The 25,833-nt window shown below is 40.8% G+C and overlaps 1 protein-coding gene and 1 pseudogene across 1 annotated transcript; both read right to left on the reverse strand.

Moving 5' to 3' along the window:
• Nucleotides 1-7,291: 7,291 nt before the first annotated feature.
• On the reverse strand, nucleotides 7,292-19,591 carry LOC135711376 (protein arginine N-methyltransferase 9-like). Its single transcript, XM_065234231.1, has 2 exons — nucleotides 18,977-19,591; nucleotides 7,292-9,421 (listed from the first exon to the last, which is right to left on the reverse strand). The coding sequence occupies exons 1-2, from the start codon at nucleotides 19,294-19,296 to the stop codon at nucleotides 7,486-7,488; spliced, it is 2,256 nt and encodes a 751-aa protein (XP_065090303.1). The 5' UTR covers nucleotides 19,297-19,591; the 3' UTR covers nucleotides 7,292-7,485.
• Nucleotides 19,592-21,619: 2,028 nt separating this feature from the next.
• On the reverse strand, nucleotides 21,620-23,094 carry LOC135711438 (alkylated DNA repair protein alkB homolog 8-like; annotated as a pseudogene).
• Between the last annotated feature and the right edge of the window lie 2,739 nt (nucleotides 23,095-25,833).

Raw genomic sequence — 25,833 nt, forward strand, 5'->3', positions numbered from 1 at the left:
TTAACGCTTCACCCAGGTTCAGTCCAGCGCACGACAGCTTCGTGAACAACTCTTCCAGCTCGAAAAGATGATTCTGCATGTCGTCCCCGTCGTTGAATGATATGTTGCAAATCCGTTTCAGCAGCGCAACCTTGGAACAAAGGGATGTTTTTTCGTGGTGTTTCTTGAGGCTTTCCCAGGCTTCCTTGGCGTTCTTCGTTTCGCGAATCAGCATGTGTTGTTGGTCTTCGACAAGCAGCGCAATCGTCGCTCTTGCCTTCCGGTCACCGGATTTCCAGCCTTCCGTCACCGGTTCTGGAGCCGCGTCTTCGATGTACCGCCACAGGTCCTCCCTGGTCAGCAGCATCTCCGCCTTGAACTTCCAAACCGAATAGTTGGAATTGTTCAGTTTAACAACCGACACTTTGTTGCCTTCCATGGAACTTCCAGAATTTTCACACTGAAGTGAAAAAAAATCTTCAAACAAATTCAAACGTTGCTATGCGACGGTTGTCCTGGGCCCATAACCTATTGGACTATTCGGAAGGGCAAAGAAGTTCGACTGAACGGTTTAGCGGTAGACAAATGACTAAATTTTCTTTATTACAGGTATCACTTATATACTAGAACAGGGAATCACTGGTTGCTTCGATTCGGATACTCTAACACCTTTGGAGGGTGTTTCAACACTCCGAATGGTATAAATAGCGGGACCTTTCAATTAGAGTCGGATCCTTGCGATAAATGCAAGAGTGGCAACTGTAAAAAAATCGAATACTTCATCATTTCTCAATAGTGATGGAGTAATACGTAATGCACTAAACTAAGGACACGGGATATACTACAATAGATCAATTTACTGATCCCAGTAGTGTTAGGTCCCGAACAGACGAAAAAAAATACAGAAAAAGCACGAAAAGTTACACAGTTCGAAAAGTAGTGCAAATTTATGTTACTATGATGGAGCGTCATATATAATACAAGTTCACATTATAGATCGTGTAAATTTATGAGACATTTCATGAAATAGTTCATAAATTGTATGCAACATTTGTATTTGTAAGCAACATTTGTTGCAAGTTGCTAGTTAACGTATAAAGGAAGTTTATTTGCTTTTTCTTGCGCTTTGGTGATAGAGCGTATATACAAGTATGATAGAGTGATTGCAGTTTGGTCAAAGTGCCTGAGGAAAATGCAAGTACTTTCGCGGATTGCCAGAAGTTGCGATAGTGAAGATATTATAACCAGTGCTGAGATTTGTCATTGTCATTGATAGACTTTCGTGCAATATTGACCAAATTGTGTTTCACATAGTCACTGCTAGACTTGATCTTCAAAAAACCTTCAAAATCTCATTCATTTGTGTTGGTCAATGACCTGTTAAAAAGGGGAAATTTCGTGCATTCTGAGTAGCAATGGACGATTTTGGATCGAAAAACAAAAGATCGATTCTTTTGGTTCGATTAATCGATTTTTTTAATGATCTCAAACACGACAAAAATCGACTGGATCGATCCTTTTCATTTGATTTTTGTTTCGATCCAACAACAACAAAATTTCAGTGCATTTGCATTTACAATTTAATATTGACCTGTACCTGGAGTCTTCAGCTCACGTTCGGGCAGTTAAAATTGTGTTTGAGCAGATCTATAGTACCGAAAGAGTATACGATGATTGCACACAACTCTTCCCCCACCAAAACCAAACGGAAGCCTGTGGAACAGGGCCCCACAAAGTCACTTTCAATGGAAAATCGTCAAGCGGCGATGAAGCTGTCAACCATCACTTTCAATTGAAAGTCATTCTGTCTTCTCTTCGAGCAGATCCCCGTCAACATCAACATAACCACTTACGATCAGTTTTAGTGCTGTTTGTTTTGGCTTGACTCGTGTTCATTTCTTTTTTCAATGTCAAATGAACTTACTTTTGCATTGAAGCGAAGCTGTTCGATCCAAATTCGCGCAGTTTTTTTTTAATTTTGTTGATGGTTCACTCGGTTCTTTTAAGCGTATGCGCATAAATCTGTGCACGTGGTTTGTTTACCCAACAATATGGGTATTTTTTTAATCAGAGTGACGTCTAGAGATCGAAAATTGATATGCGACGCCATTTTGAAATCCAAGATGGTGGCTTCCAGTTTAAGAAAAAGTGGGAAATACTGTCAAATACCCATATATATATAGGTATTTTTGGAATGGGGATGGCGTCTAGAGGCCGGAAATCGATATCCGACGCTATTTTGAAATCCAATATGGCGGTTTCCTATTTCAGAAAGTAAATGGTAAATGGTAAATGGTAAATGCTGATGCCGTCCCATCAATATGGGTATTTTTGGAATCGGGGTGACGTTTGAGAAAAAGTTGTAAATTCTATCAAATACCCATACAAACGGTTTTTTTTTTTATAGAATCAGGGTTACGTCTAGAAGCCGGAAATCGATATTCGACGCAATTTTGTAATCCAAGACGGCAGCTTCCGATTTGGGGAAAATTGATTCCGATTTGCCGAAAATTGATGTCACGCCGTCTTTAAATCAAAGATGACGGCTTTGGTTTGTGAAATACTGTCAAATACCGATCAATGTGGGTTTTTTGAAATCGGGCTGACATCTAGAAGCCGGAAATCGATGTCCGACGCCATCTTGAAATACAAGATGGAGGCTTCCGATTTCAGTAGAAATGTCTAATAGCCTGCAAATGGTATCGAATATCAATTTTCAGCATCTACGCATCATCCTTGGTCCAAAAATACCCAGATCTTAGAGTATCTGACACTTTTTGTTAAACCCGATGCCCGCCATATTGGATTCCAAAATGGCATCGGATATTGATTTTCGGCATCCACACGTTGTCCCTGTTCCGAAAACAACCATATTTTAGGGTATTTGACACTTTCTGATCCCTGATGGCCGCCATATTGGATTCCAACATAGCGTCGGATATCGATTTTCGGCATCTACGCGTTGTCCCTGTTCCGAAAACAACCATATTGTAGGGTATTTGACACCCAATGGCCGCCATATTGGATATCGGGTATCGATTTTCCGCAGCCACGCGTTGTCTCCATTCCGAAAATACCCATATCTTAGGGTATTTGACACGTTTTATGAAACTTGATGGCCACCATCTTGGATTCCAACATAGCGTGGAATATCGATTTGAATTCCAAAATGGCGTCGGGTATCGATTTTCAGCATCTACGCAGCATCCCCGTTCCGAAAACCCGATGGCCGCAATATTGGATTCCAAAATAACGTCGAATATCGATCCGAAAATACCCATATTGTAGGGTATTTGAGACTTTCCCTGACCTTGATGGCTGCCATCTTGGACTCCAGAATGGTCCCGTTAATTTAGTTTTCGTTTAATATGAAATAATATATTATTACTACATATAATCCGGATGCCATTCCTATCGGCAACCGATATTGTGTGGATACTATCCGGATACTATATTTTGATGCCTGCGTTGTCAGGTCGTGACAAGTCGAATGAGCTCCGAATTGAAGTGAAAGTGAAAAAAATGAAGGAAACAGTTTTCGAGTCATTCATTGCGTCAATTGAAACAAGTCTTTGCTTCAAATGAAATGAACTGAAGCACTTGACGAACGAAACAAGTGATAGTCCAGTCATGTTTGAAAAGAGGAATGTTCATCGTGACTCGATAACAAGAAACACTATGACTTAAACGAAAATGATATTCCTCGAAATGAAACGATTCTGCGGAGAGTTCATTTTCTTTTCTTTGTTTCGAAAATCATTTACCTAATCAAGAATCCTTACACATGTCAAATGAAATCAAAATAATCATTTACTATATTCTCACGTACACCATCCGATAAAGAGTTTGATCCGCGGTATACGGTAAAGACCGTAAATCATGGAGGTGGTAGCATCATGGTTTAGGGCTGTTTTTTTGTATGGAGTGGGTCCCATTTTCCGTATTAATTCCATCATGACCAGATTTGAATACAAAGAAATCATGGCGGAGGTTATACTCCCTTATGCAGAAGAGAACATGCCTCTTGTATGGCATTTACAGCACGACAACGATCCGAAACACACTTCTAAGTATGTAAAGGAGTGGTTTTGTGCAAACAAAGTGTCGGTTATTTCATGGCCTAGCTAATTTTCTGACATGAACCCCATCGAAAATTTATGGAACGAGCTTAAAAGAAAGTTATCTGGACAAGCATTTTCAAATACGGATCAACTATGGACCACAGTTCAAAAAGAGTGGTATGCTATACCAAAGGAAACTTTTCAGATCTTGGTTGAGTCAATGCCTAGAAGTTTGAACAAGGTTCTACTTAACAATGGAGGGCACAGCGGTTACTAAGCGTCATTAGCTTAATAAAACTTATACGATTATTTTCAAGCTTCTATACTATAGTTTTATGCAACATACCTATTTCACTGACCAGGCATATTTTATATTTGATCCTAATGAGTGAGTCATTTAATGTTTTAACTTTGAGTTTTCTCGTGCAATTACTTAATTTCTATTACACTATTTATTAACTTTAAAGTAAAGTAAAATGAAGTTGAATGAAAATACCCTAAAATTTCGCATTTAAAGGGTGATACGGTCAAAATTTGGTCAATATCAACTTGACGTATTTCTTTCAATTTTGCATTTAAAAAACCTGAACACCCCTCATTTTCAAGGTGTGTGTGTGTGTAGAATGTTGCTCCTATTTTGATTTTGGAATTCACTCTTCAGTTGTCAAAATGCCGTCCAAGCAAGAAGAGCAGCGTATCAAAATTTTGCTCGCGCATCGCGAAAATCCGAGCTACTCGCACGCAAAGTTGGCAAAATCGCTAAAAGTTGCCAAATCAACCGTTACAAATGTAATTAAAGTGTTTGGGGAACGTTTGTCGACAGCCAGGAAGTCTGGATCGGGGGAAATCGAAAACCGGAAGCCGCTGAGACGACAAAGAGAGTTGCCGGTAGTTTCAAGCGAAACCCTAACCTCTCTCTCCGAGATGCCGCAAATAAGCTGGGTGTATCGTCTACAACCGTGCATCGAGCCAAAAAACGAGCCGGACTATCGACTTACAAGAAGGTAGTGACTCCAAATCGCGATGATAAACAAAATACGACGGCCAAAGCGCGATCCCGGAGGCTGTACACGACGATGCTGACGAAGTTTGACTGCGTGGTAATGGACGACGAAACCTACGTCAAAGCCGACTACAAGCAGCTTCCGGGACAGGAGTTTTATACGGCAAAAGGAAGGGGAAAGGTAGCAGATGTTTTCAAGCACATGAAACTGTCAAAGTTCGCAAAGAAATATCTGGTTTGGCAAGCCATCTGTACCTGTGGCTTGAAAAGCAGCATTTTCATAGCTTCCGGGACTGTCAACCAAGAAATTTACGTGAAAGAGTGTTTGAATAAACGTCTGCTGCCTTTCCTGAAGAAACACGGTTGTTCCGTACTGTTTTGGCCGGATTTGGCATCTTGCCATTACGGTAAAAAGGCCATGGAGTGGTACGCCGCCAACAACGTGCAGGTGGTTCCCAAGGACAAGAACCCTCCCAACACGCCAGAGCTCCGCCCAATTGAGAAATACTGGGCTATTGTCAAGAAGATGAACGGAATGTTGCAAATTATCGTAGACTCACCTCCCTATGTGCCTGCTCAAAACTGTTCGAGATTATCATAAATGATGCTCTGTTCACATGTTCAAAAATTATATCGATATAGAGCAACACGGCTGTTACCCGAAGCGCTCCGTGTCCACGAACCTGGTGCAGTTTACTTCTAACTGTTTGCGATGCATGGATTCAGGATGGCATGGCACCTTAATATCTTGCTTGCCAATCTGGAGATACTTAGCGTCTCGTCAACGGCCGTGGATTGGTTCAGATCTTACTTGGTGAAGATTGGCGCGTCGGAATCGGATGTTTTCTCAAACAACTCGGGAGTTCCGCAAGGCAGTAACCTAGGACCGCTACTGTTTTCGATCTTTTTAAACGACGTCGCCTTTCTGATACCATCAGGATGCCGCGTTTCCTATGCAGACGATACAAAAATCTACAAAATTATTAAAAGTCTCTTGGACTGTTGGGATCTCCAGAATATGTTAGGTATATTTGCTGACTGGTGCTCAAGAAATTTGATGAGTCTAAGCATCGAAAAATGTAACATTATTTCCTATCACCGAAAAATCGAACCAATCATGTTTGACTATGTTCTCTACGGACGCTGTCTTGCTGGTGTAGAGCACATAAAGGATCTCGGCGTTACCTTGGACTGCAGACTCACTTTCAGAATCCACTACAATGACATCATCTCCAGAGCTAATCGACAATTGGGCTTTATTTTCAAAATTGCCGCCGAGTTCCGTGAACCGCTATGCCTCAGGTCACTCTACTGCTTGCTTGTGCGATCCTTATTGGAGTCAACTTTAGTTGTTTGGTGCCCTTTCCATGCTAGCTGGATCACAATTGAATTGAATCCGTTCAACGTTTCCTCAACTGGCGTAACCCAACAAACTTGCCACCGTACGAGGAGCGTTGCCGTCTCCTGGGAATCGAACCATTAGAAGTGAGATGAACGGTCTCTTAAGCTATGTTCGCTGGAAAGCTACTTACGGGTGACGCGTTGCGTGTCACGTCTACTCTGAACGCGGCCTTACAGTGAGGAAGCAACGGTTCCATAACAACGAGTTCGAACAATTTAGCAACAGCGCTAAGCGAGTTGATCCAACGGTAGTTGCCAACGTCTTGTTTGTTGCCCTTCTTGTATACTGGAAACATGTGCGCTACCATCCAACAGGAAAGGAACCTTGACGTCCACGGACCGTTGAAAAACGTGTAGCAGTGGAGACAACAAACTGACCAAGTGCGTTTTGAGGAATGCCGATGGAATTCCGTCAGGACCCACATTGTACGACGAATTGCGTTTCGAGGAAGCCCTGGAAAACATCTCGGGATTGATATCAATTCTGCTCATGGAAATTCTTGGCAATCTTAGAGATGAAGCCAAGTTGACGATTAGCCTTGGAAAAAATTATATCAGGCGTGGATAAGGCCACGTTTCCATTATGTATCATAGATGATCCAGCTTCATGACGTTGTTCGTCGACAGACTTCCAAAACTGCTTGGGACGTGACTTAAGTTTCTCTGCAATCCAGGTCGATACTGAAGAAAGCACCGTTACGCAACTTGTTTGTATTCGTGATTGATCCTGTCATAGTGACGTTGAAGGGATAGCTTGGGAAGTAAACCTACATGGGCTGTAATATCATAATGTTAACGACTAACTAAGGGCTGTGATATCTCCACCACTCTCGGCAAACAAGGCTCGTCTATTCTGCAATACTACAGGTACTCTAGGTAGGGTCCTCGGAAAGTGTATGTGTTGGGTATGCTTAATGTGTATTTCAATTCTCTTCTTCTCATAATAGATTTTAGGTTTTCCTCTTTTACAAAGAAGTGTGCGAGTCTAGTAATAATATCTACGCGATGCTGTATACTGTTTATAATAATAGAATATTGTTCCTACTGACAGCCGAGCAGATTGCACTTGATAACGCCATGATTTTGCACAATGTTCATATTGACTTTGTCCACTTTGGGTTGGTTCTGATCGTCTTCTTCTGATCCTTCTGCTCCTTCTGCCGCAACCGGGCGCTGGAATGCATCCTTCGGAATGATGAACGCTGACCGCTTAGCGAAGCTCTGCACCCGTTGGGTGCTGAGGAAATCCTTCTGCGGCAGAAATTCGATCTGATAGTAATACAATATGGCATGGATATGTTTCGGATTCGTTGGTTCATTGAGAGTCAATTCCATTGTCGCTTCGTGGAGCTTCCCATCAAAGTACACCTCGGCCAGCTTTGTCGGTTCGGAAAGGTTCCCGTAGGTGAATGGGCCAAGATCGAGGTGATTCTCCGTTTCCAACGTGGAAAGATACCGGTCGATGTGGAACTGGTGCAGTTCCGGGTTCTCCACGCGGCAGCACTTTACGATCCAATCGGAATGGATAATGCTGCCGTGCAGTTCCACCTGCGAGGGGACGATGGATCCGATGGGTTTGAGTTTTGGGAAGAGTGATTGGTACTGGCAAAAGTGTTCGCTATTGATTTGACCGAATACATCAACTGGCTGGAGGATGATTAGATCCAGTGTGTAATCGTTCAGGAGGAATGCTTCGGGCAGAGAACTTAGCAGCATAATGGCAGACATTGGAATGTCGTTTTGATTGGCGAGAAATTCAATCAGATCTTCAGCTCGATCCAAACAGAAAAGCATGGAGGTTTTTCCCTCTTTGAGTAGTTTCAGTCCCGCATAAGGGAAGAGTGATAAATCAAGAACTTTCTCTAGGTCATCCAACGGTTCGGTATCAGTGGTCAATTTAGTATAATATTCAGAGTCATTTAGAAACTCCAACACGTGTTCGTCAATGCAAATTTGATTATCCATGGAATTAAGATTGTGGGTGATTGCAAGGGATCCATCCTTGCACGACATAGCCAGCGGCAGTCGTTGATCTTTGGTTACCGGGAGCCTTTGATTCAGCTTAAATATCGCTTGATTCCAGCAAGTGTTGGCTGTTGGATCTGTGCTTATCTTATTTTCATCATCCAACATGAGATCGAACCAAACAACGAAGCCATCCAAAATGCCATCTTCCGAACAAGTTAGCTCGAACTTACACTCCTCCAGCCCTTCCTGGCAGCGCTCCAAACACTCGAGATCATTAAAATCGACCGTCATCGTACAGACGGTATCCGTAACGAAGTCAAAATCGTCGTTTGCCTTAATTCTACTAACATCCTCGGCGTCGTAGCCCTTGATTCCTTCGCGCGAAATCAAACAATTGCTCGGTAGATTAAAATCACTGCTAAAAGCTTCGTTGATCAGAATATTGCTTGCGGTTAGTGCACGTGACCTGTAACCGGACACGTGCAAAATTACTTGACTAGGTATGATCTGCCCTTCCGGCAGCAGCAGACTCTTCTTCGCATGGATCAAGGTCTCCAAAATACCCTCCCCAAATGCACCCGAATCCAGCGTCTCGGTCACGATCAGCGAAAACTTGTCTCCGATCTTTAAATCCTGCGAGAAGCTCTGAAACAGACAAATCTTATCGCTCAACCCATTCGCTCCGAAAACATCCCGAGCTATCTGCACCATGATCTCCGATCCATCGCAAGCGGCCACCTTCCGGATACCGTCGCAGTTCAGCGCATACAGCGACAGCAGCCCGGTTCCGGTTCCAATATCCAGCACCTCGCCGTGGCCGGCTTTGATCTGGTTCTGGATCGCTGCCCGGTAGGCAGCATTCCGCACCTCGTCGTTCAGCATCCGAAAATGCCATCGCTCGACCAGCTCACACTTGGTGTTCTGGAGGTTTTGATATGCCTTTAGATACTTGGGCTCCTGCAACAGGACCCGCTCGAAGCAGATCGATGCTTCCAATGAGCGACCATAGCTAGTGGAGTGCGCGAAATGGGCGTCCGTGCGGAAAATGGAAAATATTAATGATCAAGAAAATGGGTTTTCATTATTAAAATATACGAAATTAATAATCGATCGAACTTAGGCAAACAAAAAACAACAAAAATTATTCCAGAAATTCAGATTTTTTCCAAGAATGGCTGAAGAAGTTTTTAAGAATTTTGACTTCCAAGCAGGGTGTAAAATTATTGACTGCTTAGGCTTTTCAATTCATTTCTCTATCCAGACTACCCAACAGTAGAAGAAGAAGCAGTGAAAGAGCCAAAAAACTATTCAGTCACTAACGAACAGGCGACTAACACCGTTTGCCTTCGCTCACACAGCATGTAATTGAGGCCTTTTTCCATAGAAAATATATACGCTCAGTCATTCAAAATAAGGACTGGGTACCATCACGAAAGAATAAACGCACTGACTCAGCTACTGGCTGAGTGCTCTGCTTTCAGTGACTTATTTACTTCCCAATCATTCGGCAATTATCAAATTGACCAGAAATTCATTTGACGATCTTCGGTCAGTTAGAATGTATTTTCAAAATATAGCGTTGATCAGGAATCACGTGGAAGATCTTCAAATGATCAGATATTGAAATTTAGTACTTGGGATAGTATCCACCAAATAGTGGGGATGGTTTTGTAGTGGTAAGCGTGATTGCCTCTCAATCCAGAAGGCCTGGGTTCAATCCAGTCAGCGCCGTCGGGATTTTCTGAGGTATAACATCTCTGATATTCGGAAGGGAAGTAAAGCCGGTGGCCCCCGGTCTATGAGTTAATGGGTCGATAGGTAGGGTGCAGGTGTGGAAGCTGCCTTCTTGGCGTCGATAGCATTGGTACTCAGTACGGAAAACAAGATTGACGGAAAACAAATCAGGGAAAAAAAAATTATCCCACCATGATCAGGAATTCTTCCGAATTATCAGGAATTGTATCGAAGACCTGCGACTGATCAGAAATTTAAATCCAGTTCTCCATATATTTCCTTGACAAATCAAATAGATCAGGATTTTTTTCGATGATATTCGGTCAGTTAGAATGCATTTTCAAAATATAGCGTTGATCAGGAATCACGTGGAAGATCTTCAAATGACAGATAATGAAAATAAATACTATGAATATTCTCTTATCGTATCAGGTAGACCAGGAATTCTTCCGAAACATCAGAAAAAATATAGAAACCCTACGACTGATCGGAAATTGAAATCGAGTTCTCCATATATTTCCTTATCAAATCAAATTGATTAAAAATTCTACTGAACAAGTCCTGCACAATTTGATATGATGAGGGAATATAAGGAGAACTCGAGTTCAATTTTCTATTAGTCGAAGGTCTTCGATATAATTTCTGATAATTCTGGAGAATTTCGGGTCTACCTGATATGATGAGAGAATATTCAAAAGAATTTAATTTCAATTTCTAGGCATTTGAAGATCTTCGACATGATTCCTCATCAACCCTATATTTTTAAAATACATTCTAACGGATCGAAGTTCTTTAGAAGAATTTTTGATCACGTTGTCATGATGAGGGAATATACGGAGAGCTCGATTACAGTTTCCTATTAGTCGAAGGTCTTCTATATAATTTCTGATAATTCGGAAGAATTCCTAATGAACCTGATATTGTGGAATAATATTCAAAGGATTTAATTTCAATATCTGATAATTTGAAGATCTTCGACATGATTCCTCATCAACCCTATATTTTGAAAACACATTCTAACTAACCGAAGAGCATCAGAAGAATTTCTGATCAATTTGATATGACACGGAAATATATGGAGAACTCGATTTCACTTTCCGATCAGTCAAAGGTCTTCGATATAATTTCTGATAATTCAAACAAGCGAACAAGGACACGCGCACCTACGAACATGTGATCCGGTAGCAAAGGAACAAGAAAATGTGGTAACGTGGTAAAACGAATGCCCCAAATTGCTGATTGCTTTTTTACTAAGGCCGTGACGAATTTAGAGTGAGAATGTTTGGCGCATTATTTGAAAATTGAAAGTTTTAAAAGCATATGTTCATGTATATACACACTTAAACAGAGACCCTGAGTTCGGTAAAAAAATTACCGTCTTAGATCGGTAATGCTAAAAATTACAGATGTTTCGGTATTTCTCGCTTTATTGCTGAAATGACCGAATTTCGCAAACCGGAAACCGGTAAACCGGTAGACCGGCATATTTTCCGTAAGTAATTAATTTTCGTTATCTAAATAAATATCGATTACAGATGGCTGATGTTGTTGCTTTTTTTTCTGTCGGTCCAAGTTCCATTCCCGTTGGCGACGATCTGAAAACAACATTTGGAATCTTCATCCAATGCTTCCCTGTTTTCAGTGTAGCGCCGAATCCTTCCGACAACTGCAACACTAAAGGTATAAGTACACGAGACAAATATTTGTCTTAATTTGACAGATACATTAAATGTATCAGTCAAATTAAGACAAATATTTGTCTCGTGTACTAATACCTTAACACATTGATCACGACTGCAGTCAAATTTTTGCAGGGTTGCAATTGGTACCGCCACCTTTAAACAATATTAAAGCAAATTACAGTTGAGTCGGTTACCTTTTTGAAACATTACAGTTCTCCGGTAAAGTCGACTATAAATCAAACAATGAACATCGGTAAATTTGACAGCTAATTTTGCTGATCCAGTTTACGGATTTTTCGGTAATGTTCTCGATTACCGAAAACATTACCGACCGTTCAGCTGTTGAGAATTCGGTAAATGAATTACCGAAGTCGGTGATTTTTTCTAAGTGTGTACCCTCATATTCGGCATACATAGGCGTAGCCATAGGGGACAGGCTTTCGGTGAAATGGCATTTGGCCACATTTTCCATAGTATTTTTTTCGCCCCTCCCTAGCTCGAAACCTGGATACGCCTTTGTATGCATAGTCTACAATTTTGATTAATTTTGAAGAGTCCATTATGCAGATACGCTCACAGTGAATCGTCATATCAAGATACAACCAGAATTAGGGCGTAATGTCTTGAAAGTCAATGCTCGCCCACACTAATCAACAACACCATCAGGTAGGGTAAGATTTCCCCTACCCGACGGAAATAATGGTTTGCGTGGGCGTGACTTGAATTCCTAAAAATCATCGAGAAAAGTCATTGTTGTTTACAAAAGCTGTTACGCCCTTATTCCAGCTCTATCAAGATATGTAAAAAAAAAACAAAGAAATCATTTTCAATCAAGCAGATGCGTCAAGTTTCTAATAGTGAATTTGTTTATTATCCAGTTCCAACCTGGATCGGGTATCAAGATCGGCTCTGCTTGTTTTCTGACAAAAAATGTAAGTTTGATCGTTTGATTTTAAAACCTACTTTTTTTTTTCCTTTGGTTTGTTTTTTCCGTCGATCTTGTTTTCCGTGCTGAGCACCAATGCTACCGACGTGCTAGGAAGGCAGCTCCCACACCTAGACCCTACCTATCGACCAATCAACTCATGAACCGGGGACCAACGGCTTTACTTCCCATCCGAAGGAAGGCGTGATCAGAGATGTTATGCCTCAGAACATCCCGGCGGCGCCGACTGGGATTGAACCCAGGCCTGCTGGGGTGAGAGGAAATCACGCTTACCACTACACCACCGGTGCCGTTTAGGTTGAGGTTCGCACTGACAAAAAAAAATCGATTCCAACCCCGATAATAAACAAATCAGCTAGAAGGCTGTGAACCATTCGCATCGCAGAGTTAAATTTATCTCGTGATTAAAAGTGACATTTCGAAAGTTATTTTCTATGTTCGAAAATCAGGTGTTCACTCGGCTGTCGACAAAAGCAGACCACTTGCCACGCGATCGTCTGTTTTCTCGGCAGCAACCATTGTGTGGACCTCCTCATTGTTCTTCATCAGCAGTTCTTTCGGTCGATGGGACGTCGACTTAGGAAAGCAACCGTTTCGTGATGAGTGTTTGAGTGCTGCAATGGAAGCGCTTTGCCCCACGATGGCGTAAATGCCATACCATGAAACCACTGGAAGCGGCTCCAGTTCTGATGGAAGAGGCTTTTTGGATAGCGGAAGATAAAGTCGACAGTGAGCATTCATAAGGGCGTATACGCGATGATCGATTCTCTTAATCGATTTTCTCTTTTGTTAATAACTCGCTAGATTTAACGTTTGTCGGTGCGTTTGCTGTTGCTTTTGATAGCCAATGCAACCTGTTACAACTCTACATTGAATAAATTCTACAAAATTGTTTCGCTTAGCTGTAGCAATGCAAAGAGAAAATCGATGAAGAGAATCGATCATCGCGTATAGGCCCTTATGCATGCTCACTGTCGAAGTGTTTATTGTGTTGTACCTTTTGACTATAGTTTTAAGATGTATTGTATAGTGACCAAGAATCCTCGGCTCTGTAAAAGTAATTCGGTGTAGCCGTATCAAATTAATGAACAAAAAAAAATGTTCGAAAATCCCCGTGCTGTCGATCGACCTGTTTTGCCACGGTTGTCAAAATTTAACTTCTTGTCTGTCAGAAATAACCACGCTCGGATAGCAGAGTTAATCGATAACTTTCCATCTGTCAAATTTTCCTCTCCACCCAGCAGCCCTGGGTTCAATCCCAGTCGGCGCCGCAGGGATGTTCTGAGGCATAATATCTATGATCACGCCTTCCTTCGGAAGGGAAGTAAAGCCGTTGGTCCCGGTTCATGAGTTGATGGGTCGATAGGTAAGGCCCAGGTGTGGGAGCTGCCTTCCTGGCATTGGTGCTCAGCACGAAAAACAAGATTGACGGAAAACAAATCAAGGGAAAAAATCTGACAAATTTTAACCAAAAGTTAAAAAATCTCGAAGAATTCGCCAAATGGCTCAGAGCCTAAGGCTGTGAACTAGCCTGTGAACCATTTGCCGAGTAAAAGTTAACTCTTGGTTAAAAGTGACATTTCGAAAGTTATTTCTGTGTTACCGATCAATCGGTTTTCGAGCAGAACTAAGCGACGGTTGTCAAAATTTAACTTCTTGTCTGTCAGAAATAACCACGCTCCGATAGCAGGGTTATAACCAAGGAATCAAAAATATCTCCAAATGACAAAATAACAAGCGATCAACGAACCGAATAATAACGCAATGTCAGAAGTGGAAAACAATAATGATATAATCTTCACCGTTCTTTGTCATGACAAGCAGCTCGTGCGACCCAACTCATTCGGGGCGGTAGAAGGAAACGAGCAAATTATTGGCAAGCTGCTTCACGAAGTAAAGCCGAAGATGATACACGTGTGTTAATGGGAATTTTTTTGTTATGTCTTTTCTCGATTCATATCAAGCTATGTCCTCATCCGTGTATATTGCAACAAAGCAGGCAAGCAATATATCATTATCCTTCTACCACTCGGATCGAGCTTTGTTACAGAGCGAGTTTGTCATGGTAGTCGTAGCAACCGTTTTGTCTGTATCGTTGGTTGCTTTATGTATTTGAATTCGCTGGTTATAACCGATCGATATATAATCGATAAGTTTCCATCTGTCAAATTTTAACCAAAAAAAATCCGCCAGATGGTTCAGAGCCTAAGTAGATACAAAATGGATGTTAACGGGATTCAGCTACTAGGGTTTAAGAACATAAATATTATAAATATTTTTTTAGATGCAGCCACCCAGCTTGATGAGTCACAGCAGTTTGCTTCTGCACATATTCCCAGCGCAACAGACAGTATCCCTTGCAGTATCCTTATTCCTTTCCGAGTTATCGACGTACCTTCACTGCAAAACTAAAACCGGTGTATCTGATCTGACGCATGTGCAAAACGATCTGTCAAATCGACGAATCATGCAGGGTGTATGTAACAATCAAGAGGTGGTACCGACGAATCAATCAAGGTGTATCATTTTGTTTTATCTAAAGTTTGCGAAACTCCAAGATTTTTCATATTTCCCTTAAACGTCATCCCTTTATCCAACTTATAGTAGAAACAGGTTTAAACAATAGCATTAGCTTTTAAATAGGATTTAATAATCTCATATGGACATTGCTGTCCTATATGTATGTTTCAATTTTCAAAATTCTTAATGCATCATTATGAACTAAAATGTATTATTATGATTTTATGACTAAATCCTTATGAAATACATACGAATTGATTTGCCCAAGAAATTTGATTTCATAATGTGTGACATTGAACATCATGAAAATTCCTTGTGGCTAAATTTCAAAAGGTATTTTAATGAATATCTTATATGCATTTTTCTGCGTGTATGTATCGAATTTCCTATCCAATGTTACATACGTCCTTTTGAAAAGTTTAGCTTGAATTGTAGATTAAATTTCAAGAGTTTTTTTTTTGGAGGGAATCCCTAAAGTGTTCTGCACAAAATTCCGACTTTTACGGAGAAAATTTCTAGGGATTACCGGACCGAATCTTTAGATTATTGAAACGGGCGATTAGCGTTGTGCTCTACCTTTAGTCGAGATCTTGATCCGCACTCGCGAGCCTCGCAAACAATTCCAGCATCCGGAATAGATGGCCTTCCATGTCCCCGTTGTCGGAAAACTTGGCTTCTTTAGGTACGACACACCGGTGGACATCGTCGTTTTCTGGTGACATTTCTTCAAATTCTTCCCAGGCCCATGGGGATCAGCAGGTACTGCCTGTAGTCTACGAGCAAAACGATGGTGATCCGTGCTTTGGCATCTTCTTCTTTCCACACGTTCGTTAGAGGTTCTGGATCGGCCTCCGTAACGTGCTCCAAAGATTTTCTCTCACCAACAGTATTTTCACCTTGAATTACCAAACATTCGTATCCGCTTTTCCACGCAAAACGTGATTCCGTCCATACCGGGATCGTGAAAAAATGTTCATTATACAGCGAAAAAAAAAAACATTGACTTGAATAACTTCTTGAATTTTCTTCACTATGCAATAACAACATGTGAAAAGAGCACACAAACTTTTTGTAAACAAACCTTCTCATGCCCTTTTCTTGCCACCCATATGCCACCAACGCAACCCATCAACGTTACCGGGTAGGGAAAATTTTCCCCTTCCTGATGTTGTTCTTGGTTTGCGTGGGGGACCTCGGTTGATACGAAAAGAGCCTACAAAAGTTTGTTTTCAAAAAGCTTGTATGCCCTTTTCACATGTGTCATTATGGTCTACACACTTAATCTAGCTCGGTACATCTCCAACAGCCGATTATCTCTGCAAAATATCTGTTTGTTAGCTGATAGGTATCTCAGCAAAATGTTATTTGTTAGCAGAGTCTCGGCAATTGTTTTACTGAATCTCAGCAAAATAAATTGCAGAATCACTCGGCTGTTGGAATCTCGGCGAAAAAAATTAAGTGTGTATAACCAGCCCCTAGGTCGGACCGAAGTACACTGGAAAAAGTGTTCATATAGTTTCCATTGGGAACGCACATGATATATTTCCAATAACAAAATTAATCATGATCTGAAATTCACATAACATTCACATGATCACATGAACTCTATGTGATAACTCACATAAACTTCAATGGACACATAAGGTTTATGTGATTTCGTGGTGCGATTCCCAATTATGAGATCACATGAAAGTTATGTGAAATTCTAATGGATATTTTCCATCGGAAATGTGATTTATTTTTTCAGTGTATGAAATGAACTTGTTTCATCAACCGTCAAGAACCAATTAAACAAAACACTTAGCAGCTAATTCATGGCTTGCTGGAGTCTTCAGTCGCTTCATCTTCAGCAATAGGGTGGTTCAAAATATCAAAAGTCAAAATTATTGAGTATTTTGCTGTTACCGTGACCAGAGCCAGATTTAGGATCCGGGCCCTTATCCTGATTGTAAGATAAGTTATTCTCATTGTTTCAATGTCAATCAAAACAATACACATCAGAGTTGGTTGGAAATGCTATATCTAACATGAAGCTTTAGTGTGATAATTTATTAGCTAGAGAATTATTATTATTATCACTCTAAAGCTTCGTGTTAGATAGCATTTCCAACCAACTCTGAAAATCGCAAACTTCGCGTATGACACAAGCAATTTTCTCAATGACCTTAATTTGCAATTAAGCAAAGCTTATTTGCTGAAAGATCTTTTACATAAACTCAACAATTGGTGATGAACAAGCTCAAATATTTTGGCAGACCAACTTATAAAACTAAATCAGAAGTTCCGAACTAAACTTTATGATTGAACGTAAAATTAAAATTATTTGCTTTAGCTGGAAAAATAAGATAAATTAAAAAAAAATACAACAAATATATGCTCAGATACATTGCCGGGCGGCCCTGGGCAATTGCGCCCCTCAAATCTGGTCATGACCATGATAGTGTTTGTTTGAAGTTTGTTGCAAATGTAAGTGTCTTAAAAATTCTTATGAGAAATGTATTTTTTTAATGCTAAAAAAAAATCAGGCCTTTTTGAAATTTCTCCAGGAATTTTGAGATTGTCCAAGATTTTTTTTGTTTCAAGGAAATTAGTAATAGTTGATATTTCCCCAAAGAACTTTTAATGGGATTTTTGTAGTTCGGGTAATTTTGAACAGAATTTTACTAATACTTCAGGAAATCCAAGGAACTCAAAATTTTCTCCGAACAATGTTGGATTTTTCTTTCTGCGAAATAAATCCAAAAACTTTCCTAGAAATCTGTCCATGTGTTTTGATTTTCCATATTTATAGGAATATGCTCTTCCATTTTTATTCATCTCAAAATATAGTTTTATACAACAACAAAAAAATACCTAACTTAGAGTACAACGCTGTCCAAACACTTGACAAAATGTATACATTTGAACCCACAATCGGTAACAGTCTTATTCCACGCCTCCAGACGGTCCTGAACAAATCCGTCCAATACAACACAACTGGGAATACTGAATGAAATCGTTGGTATAACATCACCGTCGCTCATCCCGCCAGAAGTCAACCCAACTTGAAACACCTCCAAGGGCAATCCTGCAAGGCAATTCTCGTCCGATTCAGCGACATCATACCAATAAACGATCGGATAGCCAATTAGAATACCGAAAACGGTTGGAAAACACGCTGAACTAGGCGCCAGGTGTATGGTCCAAATTTGACCCGGCTGAGTAAACTCAATTTGTTGACATACTTCATCAAACATATTTTGAATCAATAAAGATTCCTCACACGATTTAGATACAACACTCGGCGCCGACAAACATTTAGATATATTAACGAAACAGAAACGTTCAAATTTAAGACTACCAATCGCTGTGGCATCGAGGATACCAAAATCATCGCCAATTTTAAATACAATCAGCGATTGTTGTACTAACTTAGCTTCTTTCAGCTTATCAAGCAAATCATTTACTGTTTCCGCCTGCAACAGCCCGATATCCCATACGAATCCCGTTTTCATCCCTTTGCCAATGAAAAGCAGCTGCTGTGCCAGCTTCTCTATTCTATGCCCAGTCCACAATCTCCTAGAAAGTGTCCCCTTCAGAAAACTTCGTAATGCTTCCATGTCATAAACTAAAAAAATGTTTCGTGTTTTAAGAAAAACGAAAAAAAAATCAACAAGACCAACAAAAAAACAACAGCACTTACCGTTGCAGCCGCACTCCGGTTTCGTTCAGTAGCTCCGGATGTTCCGGGAACAGCTCCAAGCCCTGTTCGATGACCTCGAACACCTGCTGGAACTTTTCCTCCAGCTCCAGCTGGTCAGCGTACTTGCTGACCACGAACAGGAGCAATTCCTCCAGCGAGTCCTTGTCCTCGGTGGGTGCCCTGGGTGCTTCCGCCAGTTCCGGTGTCTTTTTCTGCAGAATCTTCTGCAGAGCACCGAAAGCCTTGCGAAACTTGGCGCGGGTTACAAAATCGTACACCACTTTCAGTTCTCCTACCAGAATTTCCTCATCACTGCTCATCTTCCCTTTCTCAAAACGTAAACCGGGGCCTCCCGTCTCGTAAGGATGTGTGATTGATAAAACAATGAACTTTTCTTCGACAGCACCGAATAACGGTTCGATTTGGCTTGGTCTAGCGATCCATTTGTGGAAGGCGACTTTTTCTCACACTATTAACTGCAGACGCTGTTTTACATTCGACACCAATAAATTGTCCCGGAAAACAGAAAAATCGATTTTTGAATCTCGTCTCGTTGGTTGGTGCGTTTTGTGCATCCTGTGCGTGCGCGGGGAGCAGCCGGGCGTCGAGCCAAGACCACGGGAGAGTGAGAGAAGATGATCTGTCATCAATTTCAAGGTCGCGGACGCCAGTTTGTCAACAGAGAACGTGGATTCAGGCGGTTGGTCGAAAGCTTTTCGAACAACTATTTTCTTTCGAAAAACTCAACCCGTTTCGCACAGGTCTCGACCATCAATTGAAAAGGGACTAGCAAATTTTTTAACAAAACATTGTAAAGCCCTTGCCTCGCAAACCGAAGGCCGTCCACGCACGCCTCGGTCCACACAAACTAATAGTCCTCTCCAGGCGGGTTCGTATTGGTGCGATTTGCGTGTGTTAGTGAGATGAATTTTTTTGTTAGCTGTGAGAAATTTTTTGTTTGCTGTAAGAACTGTCATTCTAAAGTAAACATAAACAACAAAACGAAAACAAAGCCTACGCTTGCGCGGTAACAGTCAAGTACCCTTTTGTGAGTAAAGGTTAACCCATTTTTGATAAAGGTGGTTTTACTCACTAATGAATAAATTATTTTAACAACAATGAGTTTCTGCTAACAGTAGCTAACAGTTACTACTTAATTGGCATAATGAACTACTCATTAATTAGTGGTGCCACTTTTATTGACAATGGGTTCACTTTTACTCATAAATGGATGTTTGATTCTTACCGTGCACAAGACAGTATACGCTAGTGTGTGAAAAATTATGTTTTTAGTGTAGTGTTCGTGAGATCCTGCTTGGAGAACTCAATGGCATCATCTTTAGACCAAATGATGAATTTCACGAGGGGCGAAGGGGCGATATTTCATATACCACCCGCATCAATGCGTTGCTAAAGCTAATTTAGCAACCTCCACCATAACGCAGCAACCACACCGGGGGTTGCTCTTCATGTGCGGGAAATAACAATGTGCCTCTCGGTGAACAGCGGGTTATCTAATTTGGTGACGCGATAGTGACCGACCCAAGCGTTGCTATTTGTTAAGTGTAATTTTTGTTTGTTATTTAAAAATTGTTAAAAAATCACTTGTAATGATGATTTATGAATGTCAACAAAATTGGCCGCGAAAAAACAGTGCCACAGCCAGGGGGTAAGTCACTCTGCCACCTTGTGTCTGTGCTTATTGTGTTTCCAGTGTGTTTTTGGGTGTCGGAAGGTGTTTCATCGTTTTGACCGATCTGTCAAAACTTCAACCGAAAAAATATATTTATTGGCAACCATATCCTCAACCATAACAACATAACGCTGATAATGACAGATCCTCCTGTGACTCCTTTGTTGTTGTTTGTGTGCAGATTAATTCATGGAACGAGCATTGACCCTCTCACTTGAGGAGGATGACGAAATGGGCGCCTAACCTGGCTCCTGATGAAGTGCTCACTCTCAAGGGCGCCTTCAGTCAGGCTGAAAAGCACAACTGGTTTATACGGTTTATGAACAGTATCCCGGAAATACCGCCGAAAAATATTTATGGAAACGAAAGGAATAGGCTCTTCCTATCACGTCTTCTGATTTGTGAATACGGCAAGGCGGAAGCGAATTTCAGAAGCGACAACATTTCTACCATTTAGATTCTGAAGGATTTTATTATGAAGGAAGCCACCAAGAAACGGATCAAGTTGGAAATTTCAACCAGTAAGTAACAACTTTCAACAAATTCGATTTGATTGATAACAGCGTAGCACCCATTTTCAGATATCAACGAGCAAACCTTTTCCGGATTAATCAAGTTGATCGAGCCAAAGATCGTTCACTACAACAAGCTGACGAAGGACCACCAGATGCTGCAGGCACTGATTGATTTGGACATTCGAAACGATGAACCGTATCTTCGAGATTCTGACCGATATGTACATCGATAATTTAAAGTTCAAAAGGGTCAATGTGAATACGAAACTGCCACAGTTGACAGACCTGCTGGAGAATTATAACTATGCCGAGTTGGTCAATTTCTACAGTGTCGTGAAAGCGGTTGATGATGAGTAAATAAATTGGTATTTTAAATAAATCCACATTTCGGGGACACATTTCGGATGAAGTAAAGTCGATTAATGGTCTAAATATTCATTCTTTTCTAAAAATAACACAACAATTCCCCTGGTCATAGTAACTACCTTCCACGCTAATCCAATCCACCACCAAACACAATTCGGACGCATGGTAATACCTGAGAAAAGTTACCTTCGCTTCCTGCTGCTGCCGTTCTATGTCACGCAACTTCCAAGGAACCAGCAAATCCTGATGCTGGAACTGCGTCCTTTTGGTGGGAATCGGCAGCACCGATTCCCCGTCGCCATTTTCAATCGAAACCACCTTCTCCGGCTCTCCATTCCGCGGTGGTTTATTGTTGTGCTTGTTCTACCGTATATAGCCTGATTGTCTTTCTTAAATCAGTGCCCGTCCTCCTGGGCGAAGTACTCGACACATTTCCCCAATCGCTTGCCTATGACGTTCCCGCGATGCCAGGTGATGCATAACGGCTATGCAAATACAAGCATCCGCACATGCCGCTTTAAAAGGTAACGCTAGGCAGTCGAATTGTACCACAAATGAAGCCACGGGCGGTGCAAACTTTCAATAATCCGTCGCTCCGAGCGCAGCCCGAGCCGATGATCTGAAGATTCAACACCAGGTATTTACCATTACCGCATCCAATGTTCAGCAGGACGGACCCGGGACTAAGCGATTCCAAGAACCCTGTAATTCGTGGCCACGACGAGTGCCTCCAGCTCCAATTGGGCAGTGTTCTCTTTGATACGATCAACTCTATCTTCTTGTTGATACGTTTCACACAGAGAACTAAACTGACAACGGCAAGGGCCATCATTCAACTTTCTGAACGTAAACGATACTCATTATTCACTTTCCTAATTGTTAGGCTGTCATTCAACCTTACCGTATCCATCTTTCTCAGCGTTATTCCAAGACTCCATCCGTATCGACTTTCGCCGGACATTACGAGCAGAGACCTTTGGGACAAATTCACATTCAGGTCGGTGGGATTTTTCTGAGGCATAAAAATCTCTGGTCACGTCTTCCTTCGGAAGGGAAGTAAAGCTGTTGGTCCCGGCCCATGTGTGTTGAATTGAATGGGTGCGATATCCTACGCAGGTGTGGAAGCTGCCTTCCTGCACATTCGATTGCCGTCAATGGATGGCAATCGATGTCCGTCGGTGATTGGCACTAGATTGCGGAACAGAGACCGACGTTAAATAAAGGAAAGAACAAATCCACATTCAAGTGTTGTCCTGTGGTGTCCCGAAAATCCATTACTATATCACTTCCGACGGTATCGAGATTTGCCGATAATCCTCGTAATGAATCGTACCAATCTGGGGTCGAATCGTTGTAACTGTAAGCAACAACAACAATAACAAAATAATAATCGAATGTAAACATTATTTGCAGTGGTGCCAGAATTGAATAAAAAATGCTTATCATACGGTGGAAGGGTGTTTGTGGGTGTTTGAAGTGTGTCGAAGTGTGTTTCTGTGGGTGTTAGCACAATGTGGCAGAGTGACTTACCCCCTGCGCAACATCATACCCGACAAATTTCAATAAATACAGGCTTTTATTATTATTTCACTGGGAAGCAAGAGGAGCAGGAGGACGAGCAGTTCAAGGTTTTTTGTTAAAGCCGCACATCAATCCCGGACACTGCCATCGGAGGTCAATTTCACGGTAATTTCCGGATAAAAACCGTGTACGAATGCGCACGAGATTAAAAAATGGCTGACCGCGAAATCAGGGTGTGAGTTGGTTTTGACTCGGGTTTTGACGTTTGAAATAGAACGGCCAAAAATAGACTAACCGGTGCGTACACAGCAAAAAAAAATGTAATATCGATCAACGTAATTCAAGCTGATGTATGAAATAATGATGTAATAGCAAAAAGCAGAAACAATATTACATCAATCGATGTAATTTTGTTCGCAGAATCGATGTACATCGTACAATGTGATATTACGCAACCGATGGATTGACCTGGTTGCAGCAGTTTCGATGTAATATTCAACAACTTTTTTTGCTGTGTACGCACACAGTTTGATCTACTTTGGCTTGATCTTTTTAATTTTAGCTGGTTAAAATGTGACATAAATTTGGATCTAGATCAGACCACCGCTAAATATGCCTTTACCCATTAGATGAGGAGGGGCACTTTTAGCGGAAATGGGTGTTTTTATACCCATTAATGGGTTTTTGTGAAACACCGTGCAGATGATTTATAAAAACAAGTATGCTTTTCGAAATTTATACAACATAATTGGTTCACAGCCTAAAATAGTTGACGAAGTGTGACGTCAAGCTCCGTCATCCACTTAAACGATTTTAACAACGGAAAGAGACGCTAAATTCACTAGGTTAACGTTAAACCATGGTGGTGGCGAGATGGACCGTGAGCGGTCTTAGCCGTCCAAAATAAGGACAACACAAAGAAAAAAAAAACCATGGTGGGTATATAAATGGTGATACAGCTTTGTCACTATTCAGGCGAGGAGGTCCTGGGCGAGGGGGGCGACACATCTAAATCTCAAGTCTAGATGCTCAACAAATCTCCCACTTGCGAATCAATCTTCGAAAAATCTTCTTTCATTTTCTCGCATCTACTTGCATCGCGCATCATCTTTTTGCAGGAAATCTTCAGAATCGTCGTCAATCTTCTTTCTATCTACTCAGTGTGCACACAGCTAGCCACAGCAAATCACAATCTTTCCTGCATCGTAGATAGAGTCGTCCCCCTCGGTCGCGGGGAGGAAAAGTGCAGTTTTAGAGCAAATTGCAAACAAACTCGGTCGCTGTCCCATACAAAAATCCAACATGACTGAATCATGAATTTGACATATTAGAACCTGTTAAACCTGTTTACATTAATTCTCGTGTCACTATTCAAATAGACCAATGTAACAAATGTTAACAAATCGAGTTAAGCGATACAAACTATTGCTCTTCAATCATTGTACGTGATACAAAAACATCCATCCAAATTTACTTTCATTTATTTAAAATAATCATTAATCAAAAATTGTCCAATGTACAGTTTGAAATGATGGGTATATGATTGTTACTTCGGTCATTCGGGCCTAACATGATTGGTGCTCATTTTTCAAAGGCGGGGCCAATCTAAAGTTAGGTACTATACTCTGAAATATGTGAAAGGGAATCTAGTATCATGTAGACAAAACGTCCAATGTAACACTGATTGATTATTTCATTGAGAAAAATCGTCCAATGTAACATGTTCGATGTACAACTCGACTTGTCAAAACGTCCTATGTGGTTTTTTTTCTATGTTGTAGCATGAAATTCAAAGTAAAATCAACAATCAATATGAAACTATCGATTTGAAATTGGTTCACTTCTTGACTAGCCTATTGGTCCCAAGTAAACGATTAACGTACCCCATTCTAGTCGAAATTCTAGTACTACGCAATGTTTGTTTTGATTCGCTATGAAAGTTTGACAGATAAAATGAGGGGTTATTGGTTTTTCCTATGTTTCGAGGGGTGAATCGATTAGATTGGGACCGAAAAGAGTACCAGAGCTGAGCCAAAAAGTTGAGCACGTTATTTCGGAACCTTCTAGTCTTAGAGTTACCTCTATGGTAAAATTGTGATTTTACCGTTTCTTCTGAATTTTCAACGTTATTATACACTGACTACATTAAAAATAGTATTCTCGCGTCACTTTTCAAATAGACCAATGTAACATATCCACCATTTTGAGAAAATCGAAGTTGAAGTTAGACAGATTATTATTTTAACTGTTTAAAAACAATACATTTTGCAATACTATTTTTAATGTAGTCAGTGTATAATAACGTTGAAAATTCAGAAGAAACGGTAAAATCACAATTTTACTTTGAATTTCATGCTACAACATAGAAAAAACCACATAAGACGTTTTGACAAGTCAAGTTGTACATCGGAAATGTTGCATTGGACGATTTTTCTCAATGACATAATCAATCAGTGTTACATTGGACGTTTTGTCTACATGATACTAGATTCCCTTTCATAGATTTCAGAGTATGGTACCTAACTTTAGATTGGCCCCGCCTTTGGAAAATGAGCACCAATCATGTTAGGCAGTCCAAATGACCGAAGTAACAATCATATACCCATCATTTCAAACTGTACATTGGACAATTTTTGATCAATGATTATTTTAAATAATTGAAAGTTAATTTGGATGGATGTTTTTGTATCACGTACAATGATTGAAGAGCAATAGTTTGATTTGTCTATTTGAAAAGTGACGCGAGTATTGCAAAATGTATT

This window comes from Ochlerotatus camptorhynchus, unplaced genomic scaffold (genome assembly GCF_037179485.1).
Source record: "Ochlerotatus camptorhynchus isolate MF236.1 unplaced genomic scaffold, CSIRO-AGI_Acam_v1.1 ptg000432l, whole genome shotgun sequence".
Lineage (NCBI taxonomy): Eukaryota > Metazoa > Arthropoda > Insecta > Diptera > Culicidae > Ochlerotatus > Ochlerotatus camptorhynchus.